The sequence below is a fragment of the Lathyrus oleraceus genome, chromosome 7 (genome assembly GCF_024323335.1).
Source record: "Lathyrus oleraceus cultivar Zhongwan6 chromosome 7, CAAS_Psat_ZW6_1.0, whole genome shotgun sequence".
Lineage (NCBI taxonomy): Eukaryota > Viridiplantae > Streptophyta > Magnoliopsida > Fabales > Fabaceae > Lathyrus > Lathyrus oleraceus.
This window is the reverse complement of record NC_066585.1, coordinates 190,317,376-190,345,273: the sequence shown is the minus strand read 5'-3', so window position 1 is coordinate 190,345,273 and position 27,898 is coordinate 190,317,376. Positions and strand designations below refer to the sequence as shown.

The following is a 27,898-nucleotide window of genomic DNA, read 5'->3' as shown; positions in this document are numbered from 1 at the left end:
GAGAGAGAGAGAGAGAGAGAGAGAGAGAGAGAGTTTGGTATAGATTTTTAGAATAAATTACAATTTTAATTAATTATTAGAATAAATAGTATTTTATTTGAATTAATTAAATAAAATAGTAAAATGATAGAAGTGAGCCAATATGGAGAATTAGGAGAAATAGAAGGGAGCAAGAGTCATGGAGTTGGGGCAATAGTGTGAGTTAAGAAAATTGAGGGTTGATGAGGTAATTGAAAAGAATGGTGTAGAAAACCCTAAGGATGTATATTTGAAGTAAGAGAAAATTAGCCTAGGTTTTATCAGTACGTGTAATTTGAGAAAATAGGCAAAAGGATAGAAAAAGCTTTTGAAGGGAAAAGGGAGCTAGGCTTGAAGAATGAGGCCCATAGAGATTATTTCTTTTTTGCTAGAAATATAAGGTAAGGGTGGAGAAAGGGCTACTAATTTAGGTGTATTGCATGATGGGTAGTGATGGGAAGTCCTTTATCTCATTAGGGTTCTAAGCTTTCTTGTGATGATTTATTATATGATGAATTTTCTGGAAATTGTTTGTTGTTTTGTGTTTATAGGTGTTGTTATGATTAAATCAATATTTGAATAGTCATGAATATATATGTATGAAGTTCTGCCATTGATGAAGGTGTGAAAGTTTGATTCCTGTTCATTATTGATGATGAGTTTTCTTTTAAAATATTGATGAAATTGCTATGAATTATGATGAAATAAGTGTTGTATATGCTAATGACTATGCTAACATGATTCAGTGTTAAATTCGTTTTTGAATCAATGAATTTTTGGGGAAAATTAATTGGAGGCATGTATGAAAGTTTAGGGATGAGAGGGATGAAGATCGTATGATGAAAACTGGATTTTTGGAAAAAACTGCAGTGACATTCGATTGTCACCAAATGACAATCGATTGCACTAGTTGAAATTTTTGAAAAAAAAAATACACAATAAAATCGATTGCACCAATGCCTCAATCGATTCCCTAGTCTAGAAAAGTGATTTTTTGTGAAGTCAGTAGCGAAACATGTTTGCTGACAATTGATTGTCACCCTATGACAATCGATTATCATAGGCCAAATGGTGAAATTTTTTGTTTTGTCTTTGTTGTGAAACATGTTTCATTCTGTAAGTCCAAATGAGACGTCGTTAGCGTTAGAAAGTTTGAATTATAATCATGTGTTTTCTATGGGAATGTTTGTACTGACTTGTATGATCGGCTAGTGAATCGTTATGTTTATGCAATGATGTGTTATTGTTTTGGTGAAGTAACATGAATGAATGCCTATGAAATTACATTTATTGAGTTGTTATTGTTTGTTGTTGTTTATTAATATCGTAACATTGATTGGTTGTTGTGTATGATGAATGATGTGGTGCATAAATGGTGAGATGTGTATGGTTATCATTTTGGTGAACTTTTTGGTGGTAATGCATGTTGTCGAGAGTCATGCATCATGGTGTATGAAATTCGGTCCCATTTTGGTGTACTCTGGTCCTAGGGTGGGGAGCGAGAGCGAGTGGTTGATTTTATATGGGAATTGGTGAAGTGTTACTTATGGTGATAGTAACGATTTAATGTGCTCTAGTCCTATGCTGGGGATCAGTATCGAGATGAACCCGAGTGCTCATGAATTGTACCGTATTCATAATGAGTAATTTATGGGTACATTTGCATACACAATCCCATATGTAATTGATTGTTTCATGATGTTGATTGATTGGTTGAGAATATCTACTTGTTGTCATGATTTGGGGTGCGGGAATATGTTATTGATGGTTGTGTAATGAATGGGTGCTTGTTGTGTATTATCTACCTTAACATTCTTTACACAATTTATATTGGTTTGTTGTTTCTCACCCCTCCGCTTTCATGTTGTCCACCATGGACATCTTGCACATACTCATCAGTAGAGTTTGTTGCAGTAAGTAGAAGTTAGCTCTAGGAGTTACTTCGTTTAGTTTCATCATTATTTAAAAGTATTGCTCTGATCCTGTAACATCGGGGTTGAGAATGTTTGTTTGCTTATTAGGTTTTGTTGGAGCTCATTTTCTTTATTCGGTTTATGTTGAATTTTTTAATAGTTGGTCATGAAAATTCCATAATTTGGTAGCAGTTTATTTAATTTTGAAGTTGAGACTAAATGTCTAAGTTATGTTGTTTTGTTTAATTGAAATAATATTGATATCGCCGCAATAATACCCTATGTGAAGGTGAGTGTGTGATGACATGTGTTGTATGACACTGATATTCCCGATGCATATTCGTTAAATGTTTGATTTGTTAGAGGATTTGTTGTTGGTGACACCTTAAATTGTTGTGTAAAGCTAAATATATAAGTTTCAGGATTTAGGGTGTTACAATTAGCCTTAGCTTCCTAAAATTGTTGATTCCCTTCATAAGTAGAACATAGGGAATTGAAAATAGTATTAGCTCTAGATTTTCAATGATTTTGATGTACTCTGAATGAGGTAGAGAATCAACCAAGATGCCTCTAACTCTATGATGTTTTCTATAGATCTTTTTATGAGCTGGTGTGAGAGTTTTTCTATCAGACACCATTCCAACTCATTGAATGGAATATCAACGCCATCTTCTAGAATATCCCACGACTTATCATCAAGAGCTATGATATGAGTATAAGTCTTTCTCTTTCACCATTCAAACTCAATAGAGTCTCTACTGAAGGTTGGAGGTCTAACTGTGTAATTGTTCTTTTCTGAATTGCTATAATCATGACTTATAACAGCATATGGGTTAGGAGTACCACTTCTAGATTCATAAACACCAGACATGATTCAATATGTTTTTCTCAGGATATTTTTTGCACCACTGTTAAGTGTTAAGCATAAATCGTGCTCTGATGCCAACTAAAGGTGAGAAAAATACAAGAAGGGAGGGGGGTTAATTTGTGTTTTCTTTTTCTTTATTTTTAAAACTCTTGGTCACATTCTAAACACAAGGTTGTAGAACCTGATTCAGTCAGAGGTAGGCAGTGGATATGAAATGCAAGAAAGAAGAATAACACACAGAGTTATACTGGTTCCTCTCACAACTTGAGAGTAATTCAGCCCCCTTGTACTTAAAAGAGATTTTCACTATAATCACACAAGATTACAAGTTGCTCAATCACACAAGTAAGAGTCTTCCTTTGCTAAAACACTAAAGTAAGATACTTCTTTTCTCAAGCACACAAACAAGAGACTTTCGCTGCTCAAAGCACACAAGCAAGAGACTTCTATGCTCAAGCACACAAGCAAGAGACTTTCTTTGCTCAAACACTAGAGTAAGAGACTTCAAATGCTCAAACACTTAGTAAGAGACTTTTAACAATCTACCTATCAGATAAATGATTGTTGAGAAAATACACTTGATATACAATCATATCTGTATAAAGAATATAACACAAATAAATTCTTTAAGACTTAAGGATTTCTAAGATATACAAGGATAATAAATCATAAGTTTAACTTGTGCTTTTATGTTGACAAAGTAACTTTTCTTTTAATGTTAACTAATTTATTTTGCTTTAAGACTTTATCTCTTTAAATAGAAAATAAAATATTCGTTGAAGATGCAACACAATAAACTCTTTTGAGATGCTTCAAAAGAGACGTTGGGATGTTTCACCAAATAGTCACGGTAGGTGAAGGCTAGTTTGAAAACTCTTTCCTACAAAAGGAATTAGCAGTTATATCCCAATAGACTCTATGAAGAAAATAAAACTTAGGTCATCACGTGACAAAGTAGACTCAGAGGTTGATAGTGATCTATTAGAGTAACCTTGGTCCTTGCGCTTTGACTAACTCAAGTTATAATTGTCAGAAGCAGACTTCTCCAAAGTCTGGTCTTTAGAGGCTGACTCTTTCAGACTCTGATCTTCATAAGTTGACCTCTTAAGTAGTTGAATTCTTCAGAGTCTAATCTTCAACTTCTGATCCATCATATTTTGGTCTTTAAGTTTCTCATTGAATGTTCATAGTTAGAATCAATACTTGGATTCTACATGAAATTTTAGTTTATGTCCCACCACTTGAACATACATTAGTATATCCAATTTTTCTTTAAATACTTTATTATCATCGAAACCCAAGGGATATGGACAAACCAATTTTGTTCCAACATAGCATGCAAAAATAAGTAGACCCTTTCAAACGCGTCAAATCACTCGCTCGTAACACTTAAGTGTTTTAGTTCTCAAGAGTCATAATGATGATGCTTCTGAAGAGATGTTTGGAGTATGGCGCATTAAATGTATGAATCTCTTAAAAATTGAAATGACCGTTGTTGCAATTTTGAAATAGATAAAGAGTATGGTCGGCATTTGAGGCAAACATGAAAAACCATCACCTTGTTGCACATCGCCAAGGGCTTGATGGGCAGTTGTTCTTGGCCGACCATATCGACCTTGACCAAACACCGAAGAGGAACTTCACTTCTTCCAGAACCTTATCAGTACACTAGAATCACCCTATTAGCAAGCACAAGAGATCAGAGCCTCATGTGTATCGAACGACTCTCCGCAATTCAGTCCAATTTAATAGCAAGTTAGTTATTTCTCTCTACTATATATAGAGAAGGTGTCAAATTCAGGTAATAAGTTTCAAACATAATTTGAATTTACTCTTCTTTCTCGCATACTGACTTGATGTTGGAATGAAACTTACATGCCAATCCCTTCTCCCTTGCGTCAGAAGCTTATAACCATTATCACTTCCGATCTCCACTATATTTTTAGTTCTCGAACGAAACAGTAAGTACAGAATTTGTATACATTTTGATCAAATGTATTATTTTGGTCTTTAAAAAAATATAAAAATTATACCATCTTTATTAAATAAACTATTGTACATAGTGTTTATTTTTGAATAATAACTATATTTTGTCTAGATCATGACAAAAATGAAATTTAAAATTTGAACCGTATTCTATAATTTTTTGTTGTTATTTTAAGGGTTAAATATGTTTTTAGTCCTTATAAATAAACAAATTTTAGTTTTAGTCCTTATAAAAATTTCTTTCGAATAATGGTACTCATAAAGTTTTTCACCCATAACTTTGATCTTTGTCGTCTATTATCTCTAACGGAAGATGATGTGGCATTTGACTTCAAAAAAATTGTGTTTTATAGTGCAAATGCCCACACCAATAAACATAACCATGGCACCCACACCAATAACCATAACTATGGCCGTAATGAGAAACTTTACTTCATGTTCTTCTACCCAACACACCCCTCCCTTTTTCCACCCCCCATGCAAAAGAAAGATAGAAAGATAGTATATCAGAAACATCCGAAAGGAAAAAGGCATAGAGAACTATGTTGTATTATGTTATAGTAGTAGAGAGAGAAGAGAATCCTTTTGATATTGTCTGAATCTTCACAATGTTATCTCCTTGTAACTTTGGAACCAAGAACTAAATTAACACATTCATTTAATATGAAGCATGATAAATTCACCAACAAGTACTAATTCGTTTTATCCAAAAAGGGTGATCCTGTTTTACCCTTTATTCCAACAAGATAACGTCCTAACAATCATTTTACCAAACACCTTAGTTGCACCATTCAAACCACCACACGAAAGATAAAAATCTATAACACGTTCACATAAAACCACTTCATCACAAAAACCCATCTTCAGAATCTTCCCATGAAGCTTCATCCTTTTGTGTTGCTGAAAGTTGGAAAATTCAAATTTCCACAAAGTAATTGCACTTGTTTTGTCATTAGAACAATAAGAATGAAGGTAACATAGTGTCATACCCCAATTTTGTCCAGACATTTTAAATTTTCGGAAATTTGATTTCATTTTTAATTTGCACCATATGCACAACATGACATGCATTTCATCAGGAATAATACCCAAAATATCAATCAGAATAAATTATGGAAAATACAGAAAAATTGGTTAAATCGTTTCTCAAGTATGTGGAAAATCAGCGAGTAAAAAGTTTCAAATTTAAAACTGCAGACACCAGTATTATCAATCTACGGTTTGTGTAGTTCAACCTGGTGTGCTCATTATATTTTTCAGCGACTTTTTCAGTTGCATTTTGACTCTCCTGAGCTTTTTAACTGGTGAAAATTTATTTCGAAATTAAAAGAATCGCTGTATTTTTTAATAAGTATATTTTGTGATGATTATTTTAATGTGACTGATTTAATTTTCCGAGCAAAGTTTTTCCCGACTTTTATTCATTTTTTATCGTTATATTTTTATTCCTTTGACAAATTAATCATCAAAATAAAATAGGATTTCCCACGCTTTCGTTTTAATTATTTTCATATTTATTTTGAAGGATGAAATTGTTTATTGGATTTTAATTTTAATTTTTTATTTACCAATTATAAAAAAATCAAATGATAGTAATATGAGGAAAAAAAATTTAAAAAAGAGATAAGATAATAAAATATTTATATTTGAGTCTCTAACCCCCTGACACACACTTCCACGCTTCTTTGTCAATTGATTTTTTTGGTTTGGAGGAATATGATTACATTTTATTTGCCCTTTTAGATTTTTTTTTCTCTAATTGAAAAAATAGTAAAATTGTTAGTATCTTCTATTTTCAATAAACAAAAATATTTCATCACTCTTTCATTCGAACAATTTCATAATCATTTTCAAACAAAATCTCTCCAATCTTATTCATAAACAAAGTCTTGGTCCAACGCCAAATAATTCATTTCGAAACTGATTAAGTCATAACCACACAAATCCAAATCTTTTCTTCTAAAAAAAAATTCTCCCTTTTAACGTAAACTTGGGATGAAAAGGATATAGGGAGCGTTCGCTTCACTATTTCTCAAGTATTCGAACGATTGGCGCACACCATATTACTCGAATTCTTTTCACCCGATTAAAAACTTCAATCATAATATTCAAATCATTTCTTCTAAATCAACTATAAATTCTAAACCCTTTTAATTCTAAATTTCCGATAATAAAAGGATGGGAGGCGTTCGCCTCACTATCTCTCGATTGTTCGAATAATTGACGTACGCCATATTGATCGAATTCTCGTCGTCAAATTAAAAACACAATCGAATAAATTCAAATCACCTTTTATATCAAACACAATTTCACAAAATAAACTTTATAACTTAAGCCTTAATTGAAAGAATGGGAGGCGTTCGCCTCACTATCCTTTGATTAATCGAACAAGTGGCGCACGACACATTGCTCAAATCACTAACTCTCGATTAAAACCTGTAAATTCAAATTCAAATTATTTTCCCAAATTAATACAACCTCTAAAAAATTTATTTTTATAAGTTAAATTTCGGATGATAAGAGAATGGGAAGCGTTCGCCTCACCATCTCTCGATTATTTAAATAATTGGCACTCGCCATATTACTCAAATTATCGACTTTCGATTAAAATACTTTAAATAAACTTGAATAAAGGAATAGGTGGCGCACGCCTCATTATTTCTAGAATAAGCAAGTGGGAGGCGCACGCCTCACTACCATGCATATTCGACATCCGCAAACAAACTTTCAAAAATAATTTGAACGTAAAAGGAGTAGAAGACGGTCGCCTTACTATTCCTCGAAGGAATTGAACGATTGGTGTGCACCATATTGTTCAATCTTTCGTCTCTCTTCAAAATATCTTAACACATCAAATCTAATTTCTTGCCCCCGTGCGATCGAAATCAAACAAAACATCAAACATAATTCAACTTGTCACCCCCGCGTGACCAAAACTCTTTTCAAAATGAACACTGTTAATCCTTTCTAATACGCACAACAAACCAATGCTTAAGCCTCTGCCGAGAGTAGACAAGCCAACGTTTAGCCTTTAGAACGCGATCTACATAGTCGTTCATTAAAAAAAACACCAACCAAATCGTAGTCCCCGAACTACGAATGCTCTGATTTCCTTATTGCACCATAAGGATACGTAGGCAGGAGATTGTTGTATCTTCGCGAGCACACCAATAAAAAACCTCCCTTTTCCCCCTTCTGAGGTTCTCATCCATCTCTTTTCAATATTTTAAATTACTCGAAGAAAGCGAATAACATTCAACTAGCATTCAAATAGCAAATTAGACTAAAAGGTTCCCGTTGAGTACAACTGACGTGAGGGGTGTTAATACCTTCCCCTTGCGTAATCGACTCCCGAACCCGAATATGGTTGTGACGACCATTATTCCATTTTCTTAGAGGTTTTATCGATATTTTCCTATTCCTTCATTGGGATAAATAAAGTTCGGTGGCGACTCTGTTCGAACTAATATTTTTCCGCGTCCATCGCGAGGGATCGCATTTTTTCGAGGTGCGACACATAGTACTTGGTGAATGTATTATGATTTGAAGGTATTAAAGGTATTGTGAATGTATTTTTTAAATGAATAAAATTTATTCTTATTCTAATTTGAATCGATTAATCATAGTGATTCCTCCGTCAAAGTGGTGCACGATGCATTCAACATGTTTTTCAACAAAACCGGTTTCGAAAAGCACATTCTTCATGCTGCTTTTGTAGATCTCGAACCTACCGTCATCGATGAAGTTAGGTCTGGTACCTACCAATTTGGAAAGTAAATCGTAGATTTATACGTAGATCAGTGGTTTCAGTTCACTCTTGTTGGAACATCTCTTTGTTGATTATGGAAAGATGTCCAAACTTTGTTTCACCATCCACCCTTCTCCTAAAGTATACTAAATCTGAATCATATATCTATGTGTAGCTCTGTGCTTTAGATCACAATTTAAATTATGGGTTTCATTTGAAGATATTGTTGAAGTAAGATGATTTTTTTTTGGTTTGTTTGGAGGAGATTTGTAACCTAATCAAACTTGTGTTCTTTAGATTTTTGCCAAGCTATCTTCTATGTTCCGTGCCACATTGGCTTTTGTTAACGAACATTGATGGAAAATACCAAAATTGTGGTTGAAAAGAATTTAGGAGGACAATTGTTTAAAGGAATTTTTTAGAAAGACTAAACCTGCATTATGAGATGTTTATAGTGACCCCAAACATACTTTGTTGAGATATTAGATATAATCCAAGTTGAGTTGTGTGACCCAAGCCCAAAGCTAATTAGGATTTAGGGTTAGTTAATTAGTTTTGTTATTTTACTTAATAGCCAAGTCACTCAGGTGTATATAAAAAGACACTTTGTAATTCAGTTTTATTATAATTCAATTTAATAATACACTCCTTATTTCCTTATTCTCTTTCTCTCCTCACTAAAAGTGACTCAAGCACTAAAAAATTGGTATCTAGAGCTCTGGTTAGATTCTTGATCGTGTTTTCAAGAATCACACGTTAGAGATCGTGTTTTCGGGATCGTGGGTTATTGTTGATCAATCGGTGCAAAGATGAATAGTAACGAAAATTTACCAAACTCCCTTCCAACTCTTGATGAGAAAACAAACACAATCTCTATTTGGCTTTTATGAAACCCTATAAGTGGTTACTAATGGTGTTCATGCGGTTGATGAAGATGCAACTGACACACAAAGAATCACTCACAAGGATGCTAAGAAGAAGGATTGCAATGCAGAGTTTTACATCCAATCGGCGGTTGATGCAGATAATTTTGATAGAATCGCTCATGCTGAATTGGCGAATGAGGCATGAGATATTCTTGTCAAGTACTATGAAGGAAGCGATAAAGTTAAGGTTGTCAAGTTGCAAACTTTGCAACGACAATATGAATTGTTTTCGATTAGAGAAGATGAAAATATTGTAGGCTATGTGTCGAAGGTGCAAAAACTCGTCCATCTCATAAAGGGTTGTGGTGAAACCCTAACTGATAAGATGATACTTGAGAAGGTAATGCGTATGTTGACCTCTCACTTTGATCACGTTATCATAGTTATTCAAGAAACCAACAATCTTGAAACCCTAAAACTGGAAGATTTGGTTGGTTCGTTGGAGGCGCATGAGATTAGGATTGTTGAAAGGAAAGGAGTTCAAGACTCGATATAAGCACTACAGGCTCAATCATGGAAGACGAATGGTGGTTCCAACAAGTTCAACGGAAAAATTGACAAGACTCGGGGCAATAATTATTGGTCTAATCCCCACAAGAATAAGGTGATGATAGAGCTTCTGAATCCTCGAAAAGAGGAGAAGGAAATTCCCATCAGAAAGACAAAGAAGAGAAAAAAGATGTGTAATGCTATAAGTGTGAAAAGTGGGGTCACTTGGCCAAACATTGTTGGTACACGAAAGACAAGGGATCAACAAAAGGCAAGGATGAAGGAGCGAACCTTATACGTCAAGATTCATATGATTATGATGATATGGTGGTTATGGCTGCAGTTGCAGATGACCATGTGGAATCCAAGATCTGGTTCCTTAACTTAGGCTAATCGAATCACATGACTGGTCGAAAAGTATGGTTAGTAGGTTTTGACGAGTCAAAGAAGAGCAAGGTTAAACTTGATGATAATAGCTCATTGCAAGCTGAAAGTACTGGCAACATAGTTATTCAAAGGAGTAATGGAGCGAAAGCCTTGATCAAAGATGTACTATATGTCCCTAGAATGAAGTGCAATCTGCCAAGTGTTAGACAATTGGTCGAAAACGGGTTCTCAGTGGTTATGAAAGATGGAGCCTTAGAACTTTTTGACATCTAGAATAACTTGGTCTTGAAATATCCTCTGTCGAAGAATAGAACATTTAATACCATGATCAGTTTGACTGAGGTACAATGTCTAAAAACATTTGTCGACTATAAAAATAGTTGGTTGTGGCATATGAGGTTTGTCCATCTGAATTTTAGGTCACTCAATCAACCGATCACTCAAGATATGTAAATGGTATATCAAGTCTTTAGATGCCCGACAAACTCTGTGAAGGTTGTCTAGTCGGAAACTAGTCCATGAAGTCTTTCATTTCGACTATGCCAATGAGATCCTTAAGGATACCCGAAGTTGTAAATTTAGATGTATGTGGTCCTTTTGAGGATCATACCATTGGTGGAAACATGTATTTTGTTTCGTATGTCGATGAGTTTAGTCGAAAGATATGGATCTATGTATCAAGAGAAAGGACGAAGTATTCAAAATCTTTAAGAGGTTCAAGATGCTTGTCGAAAACCAGAGTGAAAAAAAGATCAAGGTTATGTGAACAAATGGAGGTGGAGAATACACATCCAAGATATTTGAAGCATTATGTGCAGGACATGATGTTAATCATGAGATAACTGATCCTTATGCTCCTCAACATAATGGAATAGCAGAAAGAAGAAACATAACCATATTGGACATGGCGAGATGCATGCTGAAGCAGAAGAATTTGCCAAAATTCTTATGGGTGAAGCTGTTTCGACTGATGTTTATATATTGAGCATGTGCCCTACAAAGAAGGTGAAGAATAAGGTTCCTAAAGAAGTATGAAGTGGAAAACGACCATCAGTGAGTCATCTGAAGGTGTTTGTCTCTATATGTTACAAGCACGTTCCTGATGTAAGAAAAAGGAAGCTTGATGACAAGAGTGAACCTATGATTCTGGTAGGATATCATAAGACTGAAGCATACATGTTATTCAATCCAGTTAATCAGAAGATTATGATTAGTCGAGATATTGTGATTGATGAAAATTCTTCATGGGATTGGAGGTCTAGTATTGCAATTGACAAGCCATTGATGAGTTATGATTTTGACAAAGCGAGTAATGATTTTGATGTCGAAGATATTATCGATATTCCAGCTGAAGTCGAAACTATTGCAAACATACCCCACACAGTCGAAGTCGGAGAGGTTATGGCTAGCACAAGTCATAAATCTGAAAGAACTAGAGCTCGTCCAGCAAGACTTCAAAACTATGAAGTGGTTGGTGATGATAAAGTCACAATAGATGGAGAACTAGTTCATTTTGCTTTACTTGCAGGTGCTGAACCAATCAACTATAGCGAGGATTTAAAGAATACTAAGTGGAAGTCTTCTATGGTTGAAGAGTTACAAGCAGTCGAAATAAACAACACATGCGAGTTAGTCGAATTGCCAGCACATACAAAATTTATTAAAGTGAAGTGGATGTTCAAGTTGAAACACAATGTTGATGGGTCGATAGCAAGATATAAGGTGAGATTGGTAGCTCAAGGATTTATTTAGCGATCATGACTTGACTACTCTAAAGTCTTTGCACCTGTCACAAGATTGAAAACTATTTGACTAATGGTATCCTTGGCATGTAAGCAAGGTTGGTCTACATTTTACTTAGATGTGAAATCAACATTTTTGAATGGACCTTTAGCTGAAGAGGTGTATGTCACACAACCTCCTAGGTTTGTGATTCACGAGGAAGAAAAGAAAGTATACAAGCTGCACAAAAAGCTTTATGGTCTCAAGCAGGCACCTAGGGCATGAAATGCGAAGATCGACTCATACTTGGTCGAATTGGGATTCATCAAATGAAAATCTGAGTATGGTGTCTATGTTCAGGTTGTGGCACAAGATATAACAATCATCTGCTTATATGTCGATGACTTGCTAGTAACTGGAAATAACTTGAAGAACTTGTCAAATTTCAAAGAGCTGATGAAGAAGGAATTTGAAATGTCGGATCTGGAAAAGTTATCATACTTCCTAGGTATGAAATTTCAAATGTCCAAGCAAGGTATGATGCTACATCAAAGAAAGTATGTCAAGGAGATACTCAAGGAGAGGAAGACAAAGTCGACGCAACTTTGTTCAAATAAATTTTCGGATATATGAGATATGTGTGCAACAGTCGACCTGATATATGTTTCTCAATCAGATTAGTGAGCAGATATATTAGTGAACCAAGGGTGTCACTCATGAAGGCTACAAGAAGAATCCTGAGATACTTAAAAAGGTCGAAAAACTATGGAATTTTATTTCGACGAGACTCTGAAAGCAAAGACGCTATGATTACTTGTTATTCAAATGTTGATTGGTGTGGAGATAAGGAAGATCGAAGAAGCACTACTGGATATTTCTTTCAAGTATTTGGTGCCCTAGTCTCATGGTGCCTGAGGAAACAACCTGTGGTGACATTATCATCGTGTGAGACTGAATATCCAGCAGAATCCTATGATACATGTCAAGCAATTTGGATGATATCTATGCTAAAAGAGATCGATGTCAAAGTGAAAAAAGCTTTGGTACTGCAGATTGACAATAAGTCAGCCATAAATCTTGCGAAGAATCCAATTTTGTAGGAAAGAAGTAAGCACATAGAAGTTAGATTTTAATTCTTAAGGGAGAAGGTGAATCAAGGTGAACTTGAAGTAAGACATTGCTCAAGTGAAACACAATTTGCCGACATTTTCACCAAAGGTTTGAAGATCGACAGGTTCCTAATATTGAGAAAGAAATTCTGAATAGTTCAAATCGACAATGATTAGTGTGTTTTGTCAACTTAGATTATATGGGGGATTATGTTGAGATATTAGATATAATCTAAGTTGAGTTGTGTGGTCCAAGTCCAAAGCTAATTAAATTAGGGCTTATAGTTTGTTACTTAGTTTGTTATTTTACTTAGTAGTCAAGTCACTTAGTTGTATATAAATAGACATTTTGTAATTCAGTTTTATTATAATTTAATTCAATAATACAATCCTTATTTTCTTTCTCTCCTCACTAAAAGTGCCTCAAACACTAACGTATTTAACCTTTATTTTAATAGTAATGCTAACTTGTGTCATAGAGGCATAAATTAAAAACAAAATAAAAAAATGTTATCTTTGAAATTGTGTACTAATTTTAATAAAAATATATAATTAAATTTTTTAATACTTTTTTCAATACAAATTTACTATAAGTAGGTTTTTTTAGCATTACCCTTATTTTAATTACAATATTTTAAAATGAAATCTGATTTATTTAAATTTGATTTCTTAAATTTGATTTAAGAATTTGAATTGAAATTAAGTCAAATTTAATTTAATTTAAATTTAAAAATAAGTTATTTAATTATTTAATTATTTTAAAAAATAATAAAATAATAAATAGTTTTTAATGGACATGCACCAACATCATTGTAAAATAATTTTAATGTATGTTAGGTTCTCATTTTAGAAGAGTTTCAAATAATTTTAGAGGTGTTTGATTCATAAAAAAACATAATTAACCACTTCCATTATACTTTAAATTTATAATTTATAATTTTTGTATTTAAAAGCGAATTTTAAGCTGTAATTTACCTTTCAATTTCAATTCACTTTGAAATAAAAATATGTAAATATAAATTATATTAATTTTGATTTATTTTTCAGATAAATGATTTTGATAAAAATATAATTTTTGATAAAATACTATAATGAAAGTTGATCGAATCTCACTTAATAGAATGAATAATTCACTTTTAATCTAAATTAACTTTGTAAAATTTAATTAATTCAAAAGTAATTTTGGTCTCCGTATAATCAAACGCACACAACACAATTTCTCAATAAGAACATACTCATCGATAATATTACAAAGTTTCTACTCAATTTTTTATACTATTGTAAAGCTAATGAGTAATTAAATGGAAAAACCGTTCTTTGGTTTAGCAAAGTTGTTATGTAAAGCACACTTCTACGATGCTATTTCAATTATTTGTTTTTCCTCTCTTTTAATTCTTTTTTAAATAGTGTGCAAATTAATACAAATGTGGGTATAATAAAATTTGATAGGACCCACTAAATATTGGGAGAATTATATGGATATATGAAAAATGTAGTTAAGTTATTTAAAAAAATTAAAAAATTACAAAAATATAAAAAAGTAAGTGAAACTTATTTAAATAACTCATGTGAATATGATGGATGTGAGTGCTCTAAAAAATCATCTTAGAGCATCTTCAATGGAGGTTGTTTGATACATACGTGGATTTATAAGTTGCGAAATGTGACTTATTTTACAATTGGAGTAGGTAATGTGACGTTCTTGTTGCTTACATTTTTGTATAAGTTGTTTCATGATGCAATGCAAAAAATGTGTTGCTTATCATTAAATAATATTAATCTTGATAATTGGTGGAATCAAGTATTAATTGATTGGGTCAAATATAGATTCCTTATTAAAATCACCACCAACAACAACTAAGCTTTATTCTATTAAGGAGGGGTGTCTACATGGATTAATTATCTGCATAATGTTCTATCAAAGATCTTTCTTATTAACTTCTTAGTGTTTTTAGATCTTCCACGTCGTTTAATTGTTTGTCTTCTCTCCATCTGACCTACATTCCTAATTATAGAATATATCAGTCTTCTCTTTACATGTCTAAACCACCTAAATCTATTTTTCACCGTCTTCTCCACTATAGACGTTACCTCAATTCTCTCTCTCTCTCTCTCTCTCTCTCTCTCTCTCTCTCTTAATAATTTTATTTTGTCGAGTCTTACCACACATTCACCACAACATCCTCATCTCTATTACACTTACTTTATACTCGTGTTAATTGTTAACCGTCCAATATTCTGTCGAGTACAAAATTGCAAGTGTTATCGCAGTCCAATAAAATTTCCCCTTCAACTTGAACAATATCTTTGCAACACATAAATCACCTGATTTCCTTCTCCATTTCAACCATCCAACTTGAATTTGATGGTTTATAACTCCTTCTATTTCTCTATCATTTTCTATTATAGATCAAAAATATTTAAACCGTATGAGTTGCGGATAATATGGTCTCCAACTGTTATCTCTAGGTTAGAAAACTTTTTCTTTTGTTGAACTTATATTCCATATACTCCGTCTTACTTATGCTTAAGCGAAAATTACGTGTTTCTAAAGCTGATCTCCAAGCTTCCAACCTCTCATTTAAATCATATGTCGACTCTCTAAAAAAACTATATCATCTGCAAAAAAACATACATCTCGATACTAGCTCTTAAATGTATTCCGCGAGTACATACAAAATTAAGGTAAAAATGTAAAGACTTAGGGCCTGTTTGAAACACTTTCCAATTTTAGTTCTTAAAATTTGTTTTTCAAATCTATTTTAAAAAACTATTTTTAAGAAGAAAATTAACAAAAAATTTGTTTGATAAGGTAATTTTTAAAAACTGTTTTAAAAACATGAAAATGAAAAAACTTGTTTGATAATCTAATCTTTTAAAATCACATTAATGTTATTAATGAAAATTATAAATTTTTTATGTTTTTTCTTCAAGTTTTATAATACTAAAAACTAAAAAGTGAGAAGGAAAACACAACTAAACTGTTTCACTTTTTTACTTTTAAAAACTGAAAAATAGAAAAGAGTTTTTAAAAACACTTTTGCAAAACATTATATTCAAACAAGTTTTTAAATTTTAAATTTTCAAAAACTAAAAAACAGTTTTTAAGATGCATTTCAAACAGGCCCTTAGAGTTTAGAGTTGAACCTTGACGCAAATCAATTCTAATACGAAGATCGTTCATCTCTCTCCTATATATTCATACATCAATACCCCTTCTTACATAAAATTAGTTTATATTACTTAAACATTGCTTAAATATATTATGACAATTAGTTTCAAACAAAATAGTCTATTATTTATCATCCAACTAATTTTAATATATCTAACTACTTTGAATATGAATTGGATGTAAAATGTACAATTATGAACAATTATGAACAAAAAGAATATATATTTTTTCTTTGGAAATACGCGTTTTTACATATAAACTAGATTTTCATATCCGTAGACCGTAAGGTAGCAATTTCTGTTGTTGATGACTTGTATCTTATGCTGACCAAAGACAATTCTTTTGTATCTTTTACCTTCTTTGCAACCTTTCCTTTTCCTTCTAGTTTCTATTACAAGTTTCAAACTTTCAAATCTCAACTCTCCAATTTTCATTTTTTTCGGTTACCCATTTGATTTTACTTCACAGATCTCATGGCTGGTCGCTATGATACCAACCCCTTTGCTGAAGAAGAAGTTAACCCCTTCTCTGTAAGCTTCTTTTTGTTTTGTTAAACTTGTGATTTTATTTTAACTGGGTATGTACTGTTTTGTCTTGATCTTGATTTGGGACTTCAACTTTAGTTAAATTATTGTTGTTTTACTTGTTGATTTTCGGTTGACTTGGTATGTCTTTATCATGTTCCTGTGATTTGCTTGTAGATGCAGATGTTGTAATTGTCAAGTAATTTTTGTTGAGTTAGCACAAATGGATTATCCTGTTTGTAGTAGGGTGGTTCTTGAGATTTTAAAATTCGTTGTTTATGGAATCGTTGAAATACCAACATGTAGCATCAAATATCACAACTTGAAACCGGAATTCATGATGATTTATTTAGAAAAGATTGTGAGGGACGGTCTCTTCTTTAATGGAGGATACATAACTGTGTAAGTATGTAACTATAATTGGAAATTATCTGTATTGGCTCTCATACTTTCACTAAATTTTGATTTCGTCCCTCGATTTCAACATTTATCTTAAAGTAAGAAAGAATGTGAAAAATAGATTTAGGTAGTTCGGGCATGTAGAGAGAAGACCTGTAGATTATGTGGTAATGAGAGTAGATCAGATGGAGAGTAGTCAAACAGTTAGAGGTAGAGGAAGACCTATGAAAAACTATAAGGGAAGTTATTAAGAAATATATTGAGATTAACGATTTGGATACAAGCATGGTTCTGGATAGAACATTATGGCGGAAGTTGATCCATGTAGCCGACTCCACTTAGTGGGATAAGGCTTGGTCTTTGTTGTTTGATTTCAACGTTTATCCTTACAATATCAAATTGAATTCCCGTATTGATGATGATGTGGTAATGCCCTTTTTGTTGTCATGGCATGAAATTATGATGACTTGCTCTTTTATTTACTTTACTCGTACTAGCATCATAATGTTCCATCTCTCACCTTACAAGTCAGTTTTGTGAGGGTGAAGTTCAGTCCAACCCTAAATTAAGATTGTATTAGAACCTATCCAAGATCCATTGGAATATTTGCTATCAGACCACTCAAGTCATGTTCCTATGTATGATCTATCTGATTTTAGGGGATTAGAGTTTATGATTGAGGATTTTAGAACTCAATTTTTTGGACTTTGAGATAACTTATTCCCCGCTGACATATTTACTATGTTTTCCTTGATTTTGGTTTCATCTAACAGGAACCAGCTGTAAGGGGAAAAACATCAAACCAATCAAACTACAGTGGTGGTGCATTTTACACAACAGTGAGTTTGTTAATCAAACAGCCGTTTTTTTTGTAAGATATATAGTACATGTGAGATACCGATAAACAAGTTCGTAAATCAATTTCAACTTACCTTATGACATACTATTGTTTTTAAAATGTCAGAATCCTGGAAGTGTTCCATCTGCCACAAATTCAAGGCTTGCGCCTCTTAGGCCAGAGCCCGCTGATTATAATAACTACGGCTTTGGGGAAACAGTTGATATACCTCTTGATGCATCAACGGTATGCATATAATTGAGTTTGTCGAAATTCTCAGTTTTTTTTTTCATTTACAATGTATTGCATTATTCTTGTGAGAATTGAATGAGTTTTTTTCTGATTATTATTTATTTCAACTTTAGGATTTGAAAAAGAAGGAGAAGGAACTGCAATCCAGGGAGGCCGATTTGAAAAGAAGAGAACAGGTATACAATGGGATTTTCAATTTCTTCATCATTTAACTATGAATGTCAGGAAATTGACATGATTTTTTTTTTTATAAATTATCTATCCAAATGCAGGAAGTGAGACGGAAAGAAGAAGCTGCTGCACGAGGTAAATTACATACCTGTCATATATTTGTTGAGAATGATTCAGTTGTTTATTTGGCTATCTATCCCTTTTATATTCAATTGTTTACATTGCTATTACTGCTTAATTCTTCTAATGGGCATTTACATTTTGTTCTGCAGCCGGAATTGTTCTCGAGGAAAAGAATTGGCCGCCATTTTTTCCAATTATCCACCACGACATTGCTACTGAAATTCCGGTTCATCTTCAAAAATTGCAACGTGCTGCATTTACTACACTGTTAGGTATGTAATCCTCTTTTATTGGAGGCGTTTGTTGTTGGTACCAATTACGGTATTGTTTTTTAGTCAGAAGAAGTTATTAAGTATTGTCGGCTATGAAGCACGGACACCTAGGAGTAGACGTGCCACGGTGTCCGACACTTGTACGACATGAGTCGGATAAGTCAGACAAGTGTTCCCAAAATATGATTTTTTTTCTTTGCTACGACACTATTTGAATCGTTGTCTGATACCTATATAACACTCATACAACATGTGTCGGACAATTAAGACAAGTGTTTCAAAAACAAATTGTTTTTCTCTTTGCTTCAACGCCCTTATACATATTGGACAAATCTCACATATCTAAAATGGTTAAACATATAATATATTGAAGTAATATCATCAATGAAGAATTAAAAACATTAATTTTGATTAGAATATTTTTAACTCTCTTAATAATAGATAGATAAATGAAGCTCAAATACTATATATGTAGCGGTGTCGAAGTGTGTGTCCGTGTCGTGTCCCAGTGTTCGTGTCGGAGTCCATACTTCATAGATTGTCGGAGTCATGTTATATCACGGTCGTCGGTCATTGATTAGAAGTTATATTATGCAGGAATAGTATTGTGCCTTTTGTGGAATGTTATAGCTGTTACAGCAGCATGGATTAAGGGTGAAGGTGAGTTTAGATATATAAAAGAAGGTTTTATTCGGCTATTTAGCAGTTCAAATTACAAATCTGACATTCAAAATCCCATACATGTGAATCATGGCTTTGTTTGGTGTAGGTGTAAAGATATGGTTTCTGGCCATTATCTACTTCATAGCAGGGGTACCGGGAGCATATGTTCTGTGGTATCGTCCATTATATCGTGCTTTTAGGTATAAAAAATCAAAGCTTACTTGCATTTAGCTATTTTCTCTAATAATTTATGCAACTGCAACAAGTTGAGATTTCTTTTATATAACTTTAGATACTCTTGATTCTAAATATGCTCCTTTTTCATTGCAGGACAGAAAGTGCTTTGAAATTTGGATGGTTTTTCATGCTCTATCTGGTACATTGTTTATACCTCTTAACGTGCATAAGTTATGCTTCAAAAAACGGAAGAAATCTAATCATCTTTGTGTCTTCTTCTGCTTACAGCTTCACATAGGGTTCTGCATTTTAGCTGCTGTTGCTCCTCCTATAGTTTTCAAAGGAAAATCCCTCACGTACGGCAACTTACTATATGCACTCAATTTAACTTGCCAATATTGCTTCTTCGACGTTATTTATTGTGACGAGCAGATATCATTTAAATTTGTTTTCCTTGCATATGATAAGTTTCTTTAAGAAAAAAGTTAAATGACGAATCTTTCAAAGAAAATTTGTAAATTTTTGACATCTATATCAACACTCTTCACCTGATTCGCCTAATTTGAAATCTATGTGGTCCTATAATACCAAACCTGTAGGCATGTTGGTGAGAGTGATGTAAAATATCGTATTAAATGTGTATGTGTTCATCTCTTCAAGTGACTGAAGTTATTATCAGTATTTATAATCTAATGTTACACTGTCTACTTACGCTGATACAGGGGCATTCTCTCTGCCATAGATGTGCTTGATAACCATGCGTTGATTGGGGTAAGAATACTATTTTAATTGTCACATTTTATCAATTTTAGACATGCAACACAATTTGATACTTCGATATTTGTCGCACGTCTCTTAATAATCGGTTTTATTTAAAATATTGCTAACGTGACCAAAGTAAGCTTCTAAATTATTAAATAGTTTATTTTATTTTTCTGCATTTGCTTGTAGATTTTCTACTTCATTGGATTTGGATTATTCTGTGTTGAAACGCTGATAAGCATTTGGGTGATTCAGGTTTGGTTACACTGTTTCCAAGTTTCCAATTTTTTTTAATCACAAGCTGCTACTATATTCAAAAGCCATGGTTTTCTTACAACATACAGCTTCTCACTTTTTCTTTGGTTGGCATGCAGCAAGTATACATGTACTTCCGCGGCAGTGGTAAGGCGGCTGAGATGAAACGTGCGGCTGCAAGGGGTGCAGTGAGAGCTGCATTCTAAATTCTAAAGATAAATCATTTTGTGGAGAAGGCAGTATAATATGGATGACTTTTGCTTGGATCAATATTTTGTATATTACTAGCCACAAATACTGTGAAGAAAAATATTAGATTGTGATTTTTGTGTACAAGTTTTGTTTATTCATATGTTTCTCTGATTACCATGTTGCCTATTTATATGGTTTGTTAGAGTACATTATAGCAGTGGCTGGTAGAAACATTCAATAGTGAAACTCATGTCATTTTCTAGATATGATGCTTTTCTCAAGTTTTCTGACAGGTGTGTCATATTGATAGATACTAAACAAGAGAATGCAAAATATGACAATTAAACTCTCAAACAATTCTTAGATAAATACAAGTCAAGATTCACATAATTTATTACAGAGAAAGAGGAGAAAAGTCCTGATCAAACTCTTCTCAGCAATGTCTCATAATTTCACAAAACTACATATATAGATATGAGAATACAAAAAGCAGATATATAATAAAAAGCAAGTTCCGACTCAGATCAACCATGCAACATAATTTTATTTGTGTTGTAAAAGGGTATTGGAACAATATATGGTGGATTTCCTCAACAATAAGCAAAGCATTTCTTTTTGCAATCAATGGTGCAGCTACCACCTCCACCACCTCCACTGTATCCCTTGCTGGAGTGACTGAACGATGAAAAACACCCTGCTGGACATGTGACCTTTTTCTGGTAACAAGGTCCTAAGTCTTTGCAGACAACAGTTGGTCCCATAACACCGTTTATGGAGTTCCCTCCACTTGGACCACTATATCCGCCTCCGTATCCTCCTCCTGGGATGGTGTTGTCGAAACCTGGTATGCCAAAACCTCCTCCAGGTCCAAATCCAAAGGAGCCACCGTTGCCATTTCCACCGCCGTTGTTGTTGTTGCCAGCAGATGGTGAAGGTTTGGTTGATGATGGTGAAGGTTTGATTGACGGTGGTGAAGTTTTAGCAAATGGTGAAGCTTTGGTTGATGATGGTGAAGGTCTGGTTGATGGTGGTGAAGTGTTAGCAAATGGTGAAGGTTTGGTTGATGACGGTGAAGGTATGGCTGATGGCGGAGAAGGTTTGGTTGAAAATGGTGAAGGCTTGGTTGATGACGGTGAATGTATGGTTGATGGCGGAGAAGGCTTGGTTACTGATATGGATCTGCTAAAGGACACAGAGGTAGTAACCGTCAGCAACATACTCATGATGAGCAAAACAAGGACGATTCCATGTTTCATTTTTTCTTTCTTTGTTGTGTAACAAAATGGAAGAAGAGAGTGTATGTTTTTGGCAAGTGAAACATTTAAGATATGTTGATAGTAGGGAAGGAATCTTAAAGTGTGTTAGTGAAATGAAGGAAGAAAGCATGTGAAGTACACGCGGCGAATTTATGATCGTTTTGTTGGTTGTCTGCAATTATTATACTTGCTGACTTCACAATCACAGCTGCAGATACTAAAACTAGTTTCTTCAATTTCCATTTCCCTTGGTCCACATTATTAATGAGTGTGCAATTATGGTTGAAATATGAACAACTGCTGCAATGTTACAATTTACACACACACAAATAGTTACACCAAGTGGTTTATACAATGCTGTTTGCAGTAAAACAGAACACGAAAGCTCAAACATACGTAATTCACAAGATCATAACGTGTTTACATATACATGTAGATTATTATAAAGTAAGTTTGAACTCAAAGGCTGGAAGAGGACCAACTAGCGTCAACAGCATCTATGATTTTTTCGTGTAATATGGATCCGGCACAAGCAACTATACCGCGATCGATCCCTTCCACATATGAGCCTTCGGAGAAGTCCAATGAATGTCCCTTAATATCTGTTACTGTGCCTCCGGCCTCTTGTATGATGATAACACCAGCAGCATGATCCCATATTTTCTCCTTGTGACCACTCCTTGCAAATTGCATGAAGGCCTCAGCGTCCCCACAAGCTATTGCCGCATATTTCACCATGCTGTAAACTCTTAGTGGCTTATTACTGCATACAAATAGGATGAATATGAGCTTTCTTATAGAATAAAAACTATTATGTTATAGAAAACCTTTTCAGCTCTGTATTTAGCAATAATTATTGGATCTTTCTTAGAAATGCACCTGAGACCAACACTATGAGCCAGTCCATCAATAAAAGAGTGACTTGAATCATCAGTCTTCTCAACTGATTGGCACAAAGTGGCCAATCCTAGGTTGTCAATACAAGAGACAGAAACCTCTTTTGCATGGTTTGGCCACACAAACTTCTTATTCACATGATGGATCAATGGTTGAATCCAAGCCTTGCCACTACCCTTCTTAGCATAAACCACACAACCTTCATTCCATGTTTCAGATGTTAAAGGAATCAACTTGGATATAATTCTATGATAGCTTTTCTGATAACCAAACCAATCCTTTCTCATAGGGTAGTTCGGAGATCCAAGAACACCAACCACCACTTCTGCATCCTCTATAAGCGATAAACCTATAGCATATTGATCACCACTTACGAATCCCAATGTCCAAAACCTTCCAGAAGGATCCCGAATCGAGGTGCAGCGACTAATGATTTCAAGAACCTCTGAAGTTCCAAGAGGTGATTTTAGTTTTACTGCTTCAAATCCAAATTGCGGCGCTTCAGATAGACATTCATTCACAATTTTCACCACAGGTTCTAGCAGCTCAGATGCATTAGTGTTGGAGAGAGTATGAACATCATCGTCTTCGGCTAGAATCGAGATATTTTCACCTCCTAAATATGCAGACAATATACAGCTGACAATTGCTTTGACACACCAACCTATATACAAAGTGCATACAATTCAGTTTCAATCATTGATTGTAAATATGAATATAAATAGGAACATTCATTCACCTGCAACGGCGACCGGAGAACTACAATCCTTAGATTGTACCTGATCATTGCTACTAGGCTTGGAAATCAAAGCGTGTCGCACTTTCTTACTTAGAGAGCAAGCCATCTGCACTGCTCTGACAGCAACGTCCAATTCTTTGGAATATTCCTCTGACGGTGTCACAAGATCAACCATTTGTTTGTCCTCCTTTTTCAAGGGAGGCGAATAATTTTGTTCGAATTTCGACACGAAACCGACGTGGCTTGAGAGGTTCTTATTATGATGGAGGGACAAGAAGCATGGAGTAGCTTTTGGTTCTAAATGGGTGAACTTGAAGTAGTTAATTCTCTTTCCAAGTTTCAATATATGTGGTATGTTAGCACCTAACATGGAACAATATAAAGACATTTAGAGTACACAACAAGTTATTGGAATGGTATTATCAGTTACCAGAATGACATTGATAAACCTATGAGAATGTATTATCATTATTTATAGGACTTTTGTTTCCTAGCAAAAACCATTATTCATTTCATGTCATTTTCGGCAGTACAAAAGCAAAATGTATCAAATACCTGAAAATTTTGTATGAGTATATTGGTTTTTGAACAAAAAGAAGTAACTTCACAAGTCACAACTAATACAAGAGTATTTGTTGAAACCAGGGGAGGCCCTACGGGGGTGCGAAGAGTGCTACTGCACAGGGCCTCCGACTTTTTAGGGCCTTGAATTTGATAGATAGGATCAATATAAATATAATACTAACGAATATATATCACTAATTCCATTTTAATATCTGATTGTAGTATATTTTTACTTTTATAAAAAAACGCCACTACATTGTTTTTAAATTTAATTTAATATTGTAATTAATTTAACAAATATTTTCTTTTATTAATATATTGAAGTATATCCTATCCAGCCGCCTATAATATATTTTCATCTATTAAATATCTAATTTTAAAATATCAGGGCAACCTGGTTGAAACTATTAGAAGTAATTCATATTTAATTGTACTATTTTCTTAGCCCCTAAGTTTGTTAGAGGGTATTTTAGTATTTTCTCTTATTCTAGTAACCCTAGTTTTAGCTTATAAATAGGGTGACAATCATTGTAACTTTTATCATGTTTTGTAGCCGTCATTCTTAATAGAATATTTCCATTCATTCTACCTTTGCACCAACAATTGGTATCTAGAGCTCCGGTTCGGATTCATTGGGAAACACGGGAAACACGAGTGAACGTGAGGTCTTGTGTGTTTGATTTTGATTCTTAGATTCGTGTTGAATCTTGAACAAAATCTGATCAGAATTTTAATTCTGTGGGTTGGGAAACACTGTGTGAGAAATCTGAGTGTACTGTGCAAGGTAGAAAGATGAACGGAAACGGCAACATGAACACCAAACTTCCAGTATTTGACGGTAAAAACTGGAATCGTTGAATGATCCAAATGCGTGTATTGTTCGGTGCTCAAGATGTTCTAGATCTTGTCACTGATGGTTATGTTCCGGTAGCAGCAGATGCGACGGATGAACAGAAAAACGCGCAGAAGGAAGTAAGGAAGAAGGATCAGAAAGCATTGTTCTTCATTCATCAATGTGTTGATGTAAATGTGTTTGAGAAGATTGCAGATTCAACGACAGCAAAGGCTGCGTGGGACACACTGGTTAGATGTTATGGTGGTGACGCATCAGTGAAGAAGGTGAAGCTTCAGTCCTTGAGAAAGCAATATGAGAATCTCAACATGAAGAATAATGAGAAAGTTTCTGAATACATCTCCAGAGTGATTCTGATCACTAATGAGATGAAAGCGTGTGGAGAAACTCTTTCTGAAGAAACAATCATGGAGAAGGTATTGAGATCCCTTACCTCTCAATTTGATTACATTGTGGTAGCAATAGAACATTCCAAAGATCTAAGCACCATGAGAATTGAAGAGCTGCAGAGCAGTCTAGAAGCGCAAGAGTTGCGTTTGACTGAAAGAACTTCTGAAAGGGAAGTAGAGCAGCAGGCTCTGAAAGCAACTTCTGATAGGAGGTATCAGAAGCAGTCAGAAGCCAGGAGAAGATCTGATGGTGGTCAGAAGTCAGAAAGCTCAACCTCTGATAGACAAAAGAATGCTCAGAAGGGAAAAGAGAAGTATGACAAGAAGAAGATCCAATGTTACTGTTGTAAGAAGTTTGGTCACTTTGCTAGAGACTGTTGGTCAAACAAGGAGAGAAAATCAGAAGAAGCAAATATAACCAGAAGTTCTGATGACGAATCTGTGCTATTGATGGCCTCTGAATCTGATGATTTGGATCTGACAGACTGGTGGTATATGGACACTGGCTGTTCAAATCATCTTACTGGAAACAAGAAATGGCTGGTTGACTTTGACTCTGAAAAGAGGACAAAGATCAGATGTGCTGATGACAAATATCTTAATGCAGAAGGTATGGGAAATGTCAGAGTGATTCTGAACAATGGGAAAACAGCATTGATTCAGAACGTGTGGTATGTACCTGGCATCAGAAGCAATCTGATGAGTGTGGGACAATTAATTGAGAAAGGTTTTTCAGTTACCATGAAAGACAATCTTCTGAAGCTGTATGACTGCAATCAGAAGTTGATTATGGAGTCAGAACAGGGAAGGAATAGAACATTCAAGGTGAATGTCAGAACTGCAGACTCAGAATGTCTTAGTGCAACAAGTGCTGAGAAGGAGAGTGAGCTGTGGCACAGAAGATTTGGTCATTTGAATTTTAGAAGCTTAAAACATCTGAATTCAAAGAAGTTGGTACATGGAATTCCTGCAATTAAGAAGCCTGAAAAGTCATGCAAAGTTTGCATGGAAGGAAAACAACCACGATTGCCATTTGCGTCAGAAACTGCTCCAAGAGCAAAACATGCCTTGGGAGTTGTACATTCTGATGTGTGTGGTCCATTTCCAGTAGCATCGATTGGAGGGAATAAATACTTTGTGTTATTTGTTGATGAATTCACAAGAATGACATGGGTATCCCTTATTAAGTTTAAACACGAGGTGTTTGATGAATTCAAGAAGTTCAGAATGAAGGCTGAGAATCAAAGTGGTCAGAAGTTGAAGATTCTTAGAACTGACGGTGGAGGTGAGTATAACTCCAAAGAGTTCCAGAAGTTCTGTGAGGAGAATGGAATTGAGCATGAGGTTACTGCTCCTTATACCCCTCAACACAATGGTCTTGCTGAAAGAAGAAACCGCACTTTGCTTGATATGGTGAGAAGCATGTTAAAGGAGAAAAAACTTCCTCAGAAGCTCTGGGGAGAAGCTGTTGCCACTGCAACGTATGTACTCAACCGATGTCCTACGAAAAAGTTGAAGAAAATAGTTCCAATACAGAAGTGGACTGGAGATAAGCAAAGTGTTAGTCATCTGAAGGTGTTTGGTTCTGTTTGCTATAAACATGTTCCAGAAGCCAGAAGACAGAAGCTGGATGATAGAAGCAAAGTGATGATTCTGATAGGGTACCACAGTACAGGTGCGTACAAGCTCTATTGTCCAGAAACCAACAAAATTGAATTCAACAGAGATGTGATTGTGAAGGAATCAGAATCTTGGAATTGGGATAAGTCTCAATCTGATTCTGATGTTAGAACTTCTGAAGAAAGGTCAGAGTTAAGAATTTCTGAAGTTGGAGTAAACTCTGACGTTGATTCTGATTCTGATAGTGATTCTGACTCTGGAGAAGACTCAGAAGATGAAGGTGACTCTGATGATCCAGACTCTGATGATCCAGACTCTGATGACCCAGACTCTGATGGTAATCCAGATTCTGGTGGCAATTCAGACTCTGGAAATATGCCAGCCCCTGAAGATGGTCAAAGCTCTGGAGGAAGTCAACCATCTGAAGCTAGAAACTCTGAAGCTCAAGACTCTGAACAAGTTCAGAGACCACAAAGAATCAGAAACATCCCCAGAAGATATGCAGAATTTGACATGCTGCAAGACACTGAAGTAGACTCTGAAGGAGAAGTTATTCAGTGTGCCATGTTAGTAGACTCTGAACCCATAAGTACAGAAGAGGCTCTTAAGCAGAA

At 34.5% G+C, this 27,898-nt stretch overlaps 3 protein-coding genes across 5 annotated transcripts; 1 reads left to right on the top strand and 2 right to left on the bottom strand.

The window, feature by feature from the left end:
* Window positions 1–16,493: 16,493 nt before the first annotated feature.
* Window positions 16,494–21,230, top strand: LOC127106145 (secretory carrier-associated membrane protein-like). Of its 3 annotated transcripts, none has more exons than XM_051043435.1 (14): window positions 16,537–16,625; window positions 16,807–16,868; window positions 18,035–18,100; window positions 18,226–18,345; window positions 18,465–18,527; window positions 18,624–18,657; window positions 18,795–18,917; window positions 19,515–19,577; window positions 19,687–19,780; window positions 19,911–19,956; window positions 20,046–20,113; window positions 20,480–20,528; window positions 20,709–20,774; window positions 20,894–21,230. In XM_051043435.1, the coding sequence occupies exons 2-14, from the start codon at window positions 16,812–16,814 to the stop codon at window positions 20,978–20,980; spliced, it is 936 nt and encodes a 311-aa protein (XP_050899392.1). In that variant the 5' UTR covers window positions 16,537–16,625; window positions 16,807–16,811; the 3' UTR covers window positions 20,981–21,230. The 3 variants fall into 3 exon arrangements, with proteins under 3 accessions (XP_050899391.1, XP_050899392.1, XP_050899393.1); XM_051043436.1 differs by having other exon boundaries at window positions 16,620–16,682; XM_051043434.1 differs by having other exon boundaries at window positions 16,494–16,868.
* A 71-nt stretch (window positions 21,231–21,301) lies between these two features.
* LOC127106146 (leucine-rich repeat extensin-like protein 5) lies at window positions 21,302–22,305 on the bottom strand. The gene has a single exon (XM_051043437.1). It carries the CDS (start codon window positions 22,220–22,222, stop codon window positions 21,557–21,559), a length of 666 nt encoding a protein of 221 aa, XP_050899394.1. The 5' UTR covers window positions 22,223–22,305; the 3' UTR covers window positions 21,302–21,556.
* Window positions 22,306–22,504: 199 nt separating this feature from the next.
* On the bottom strand, window positions 22,505–24,362 carry LOC127106144 (PAP-specific phosphatase HAL2-like). Its single transcript, XM_051043433.1, has 3 exons — window positions 23,859–24,362; window positions 23,102–23,783; window positions 22,505–22,985 (listed from the first exon to the last, which is right to left on the bottom strand). Exons 1-3 carry the CDS (start codon window positions 24,244–24,246, stop codon window positions 22,682–22,684), a joined length of 1,374 nt encoding a protein of 457 aa, XP_050899390.1. The 5' UTR covers window positions 24,247–24,362; the 3' UTR covers window positions 22,505–22,681.
* Window positions 24,363–27,898: the final 3,536 nt, after the last annotated feature.

Excerpts from the sequence above, each read along its gene's own strand:
- LOC127106145 (XM_051043434.1), top strand. The coding sequence starts at position 16,812 with ATGGCTGGTCGCTATGATACCAACCCCTTTGCTGAAGAAGAAGTTAAC. Across the intron at positions 16,869-18,034 it reads AAGAAGTTAACCCCTTCTCT|GAACCAGCTGTAAGGGGAAA; the intron begins GTAAGCTTCTTT and ends TTCATCTAACAG. Across the intron at positions 18,528-18,623 it reads ATTTGAAAAGAAGAGAACAG|GAAGTGAGACGGAAAGAAGA; the intron begins GTATACAATGGG and ends ATCCAAATGCAG.
- LOC127106146 (XM_051043437.1), bottom strand. The coding sequence starts at position 22,222 with ATGAAACATGGAATCGTCCTTGTTTTGCTCATCATGAGTATGTTGCTG.
- LOC127106144 (XM_051043433.1), bottom strand. The coding sequence starts at position 24,246 with ATGTCTTTATATTGTTCCATGTTAGGTGCTAACATACCACATATATTG. Across the intron at positions 23,784-23,858 it reads TTCTCCGGTCGCCGTTGCAG|GTTGGTGTGTCAAAGCAATT; the intron begins GTGAATGAATGT and ends CTTTGTATATAG. Across the intron at positions 22,986-23,101 it reads GCTCATAGTGTTGGTCTCAG|TAATAAGCCACTAAGAGTTT; the intron begins GTGCATTTCTAA and ends ATTTGTATGCAG.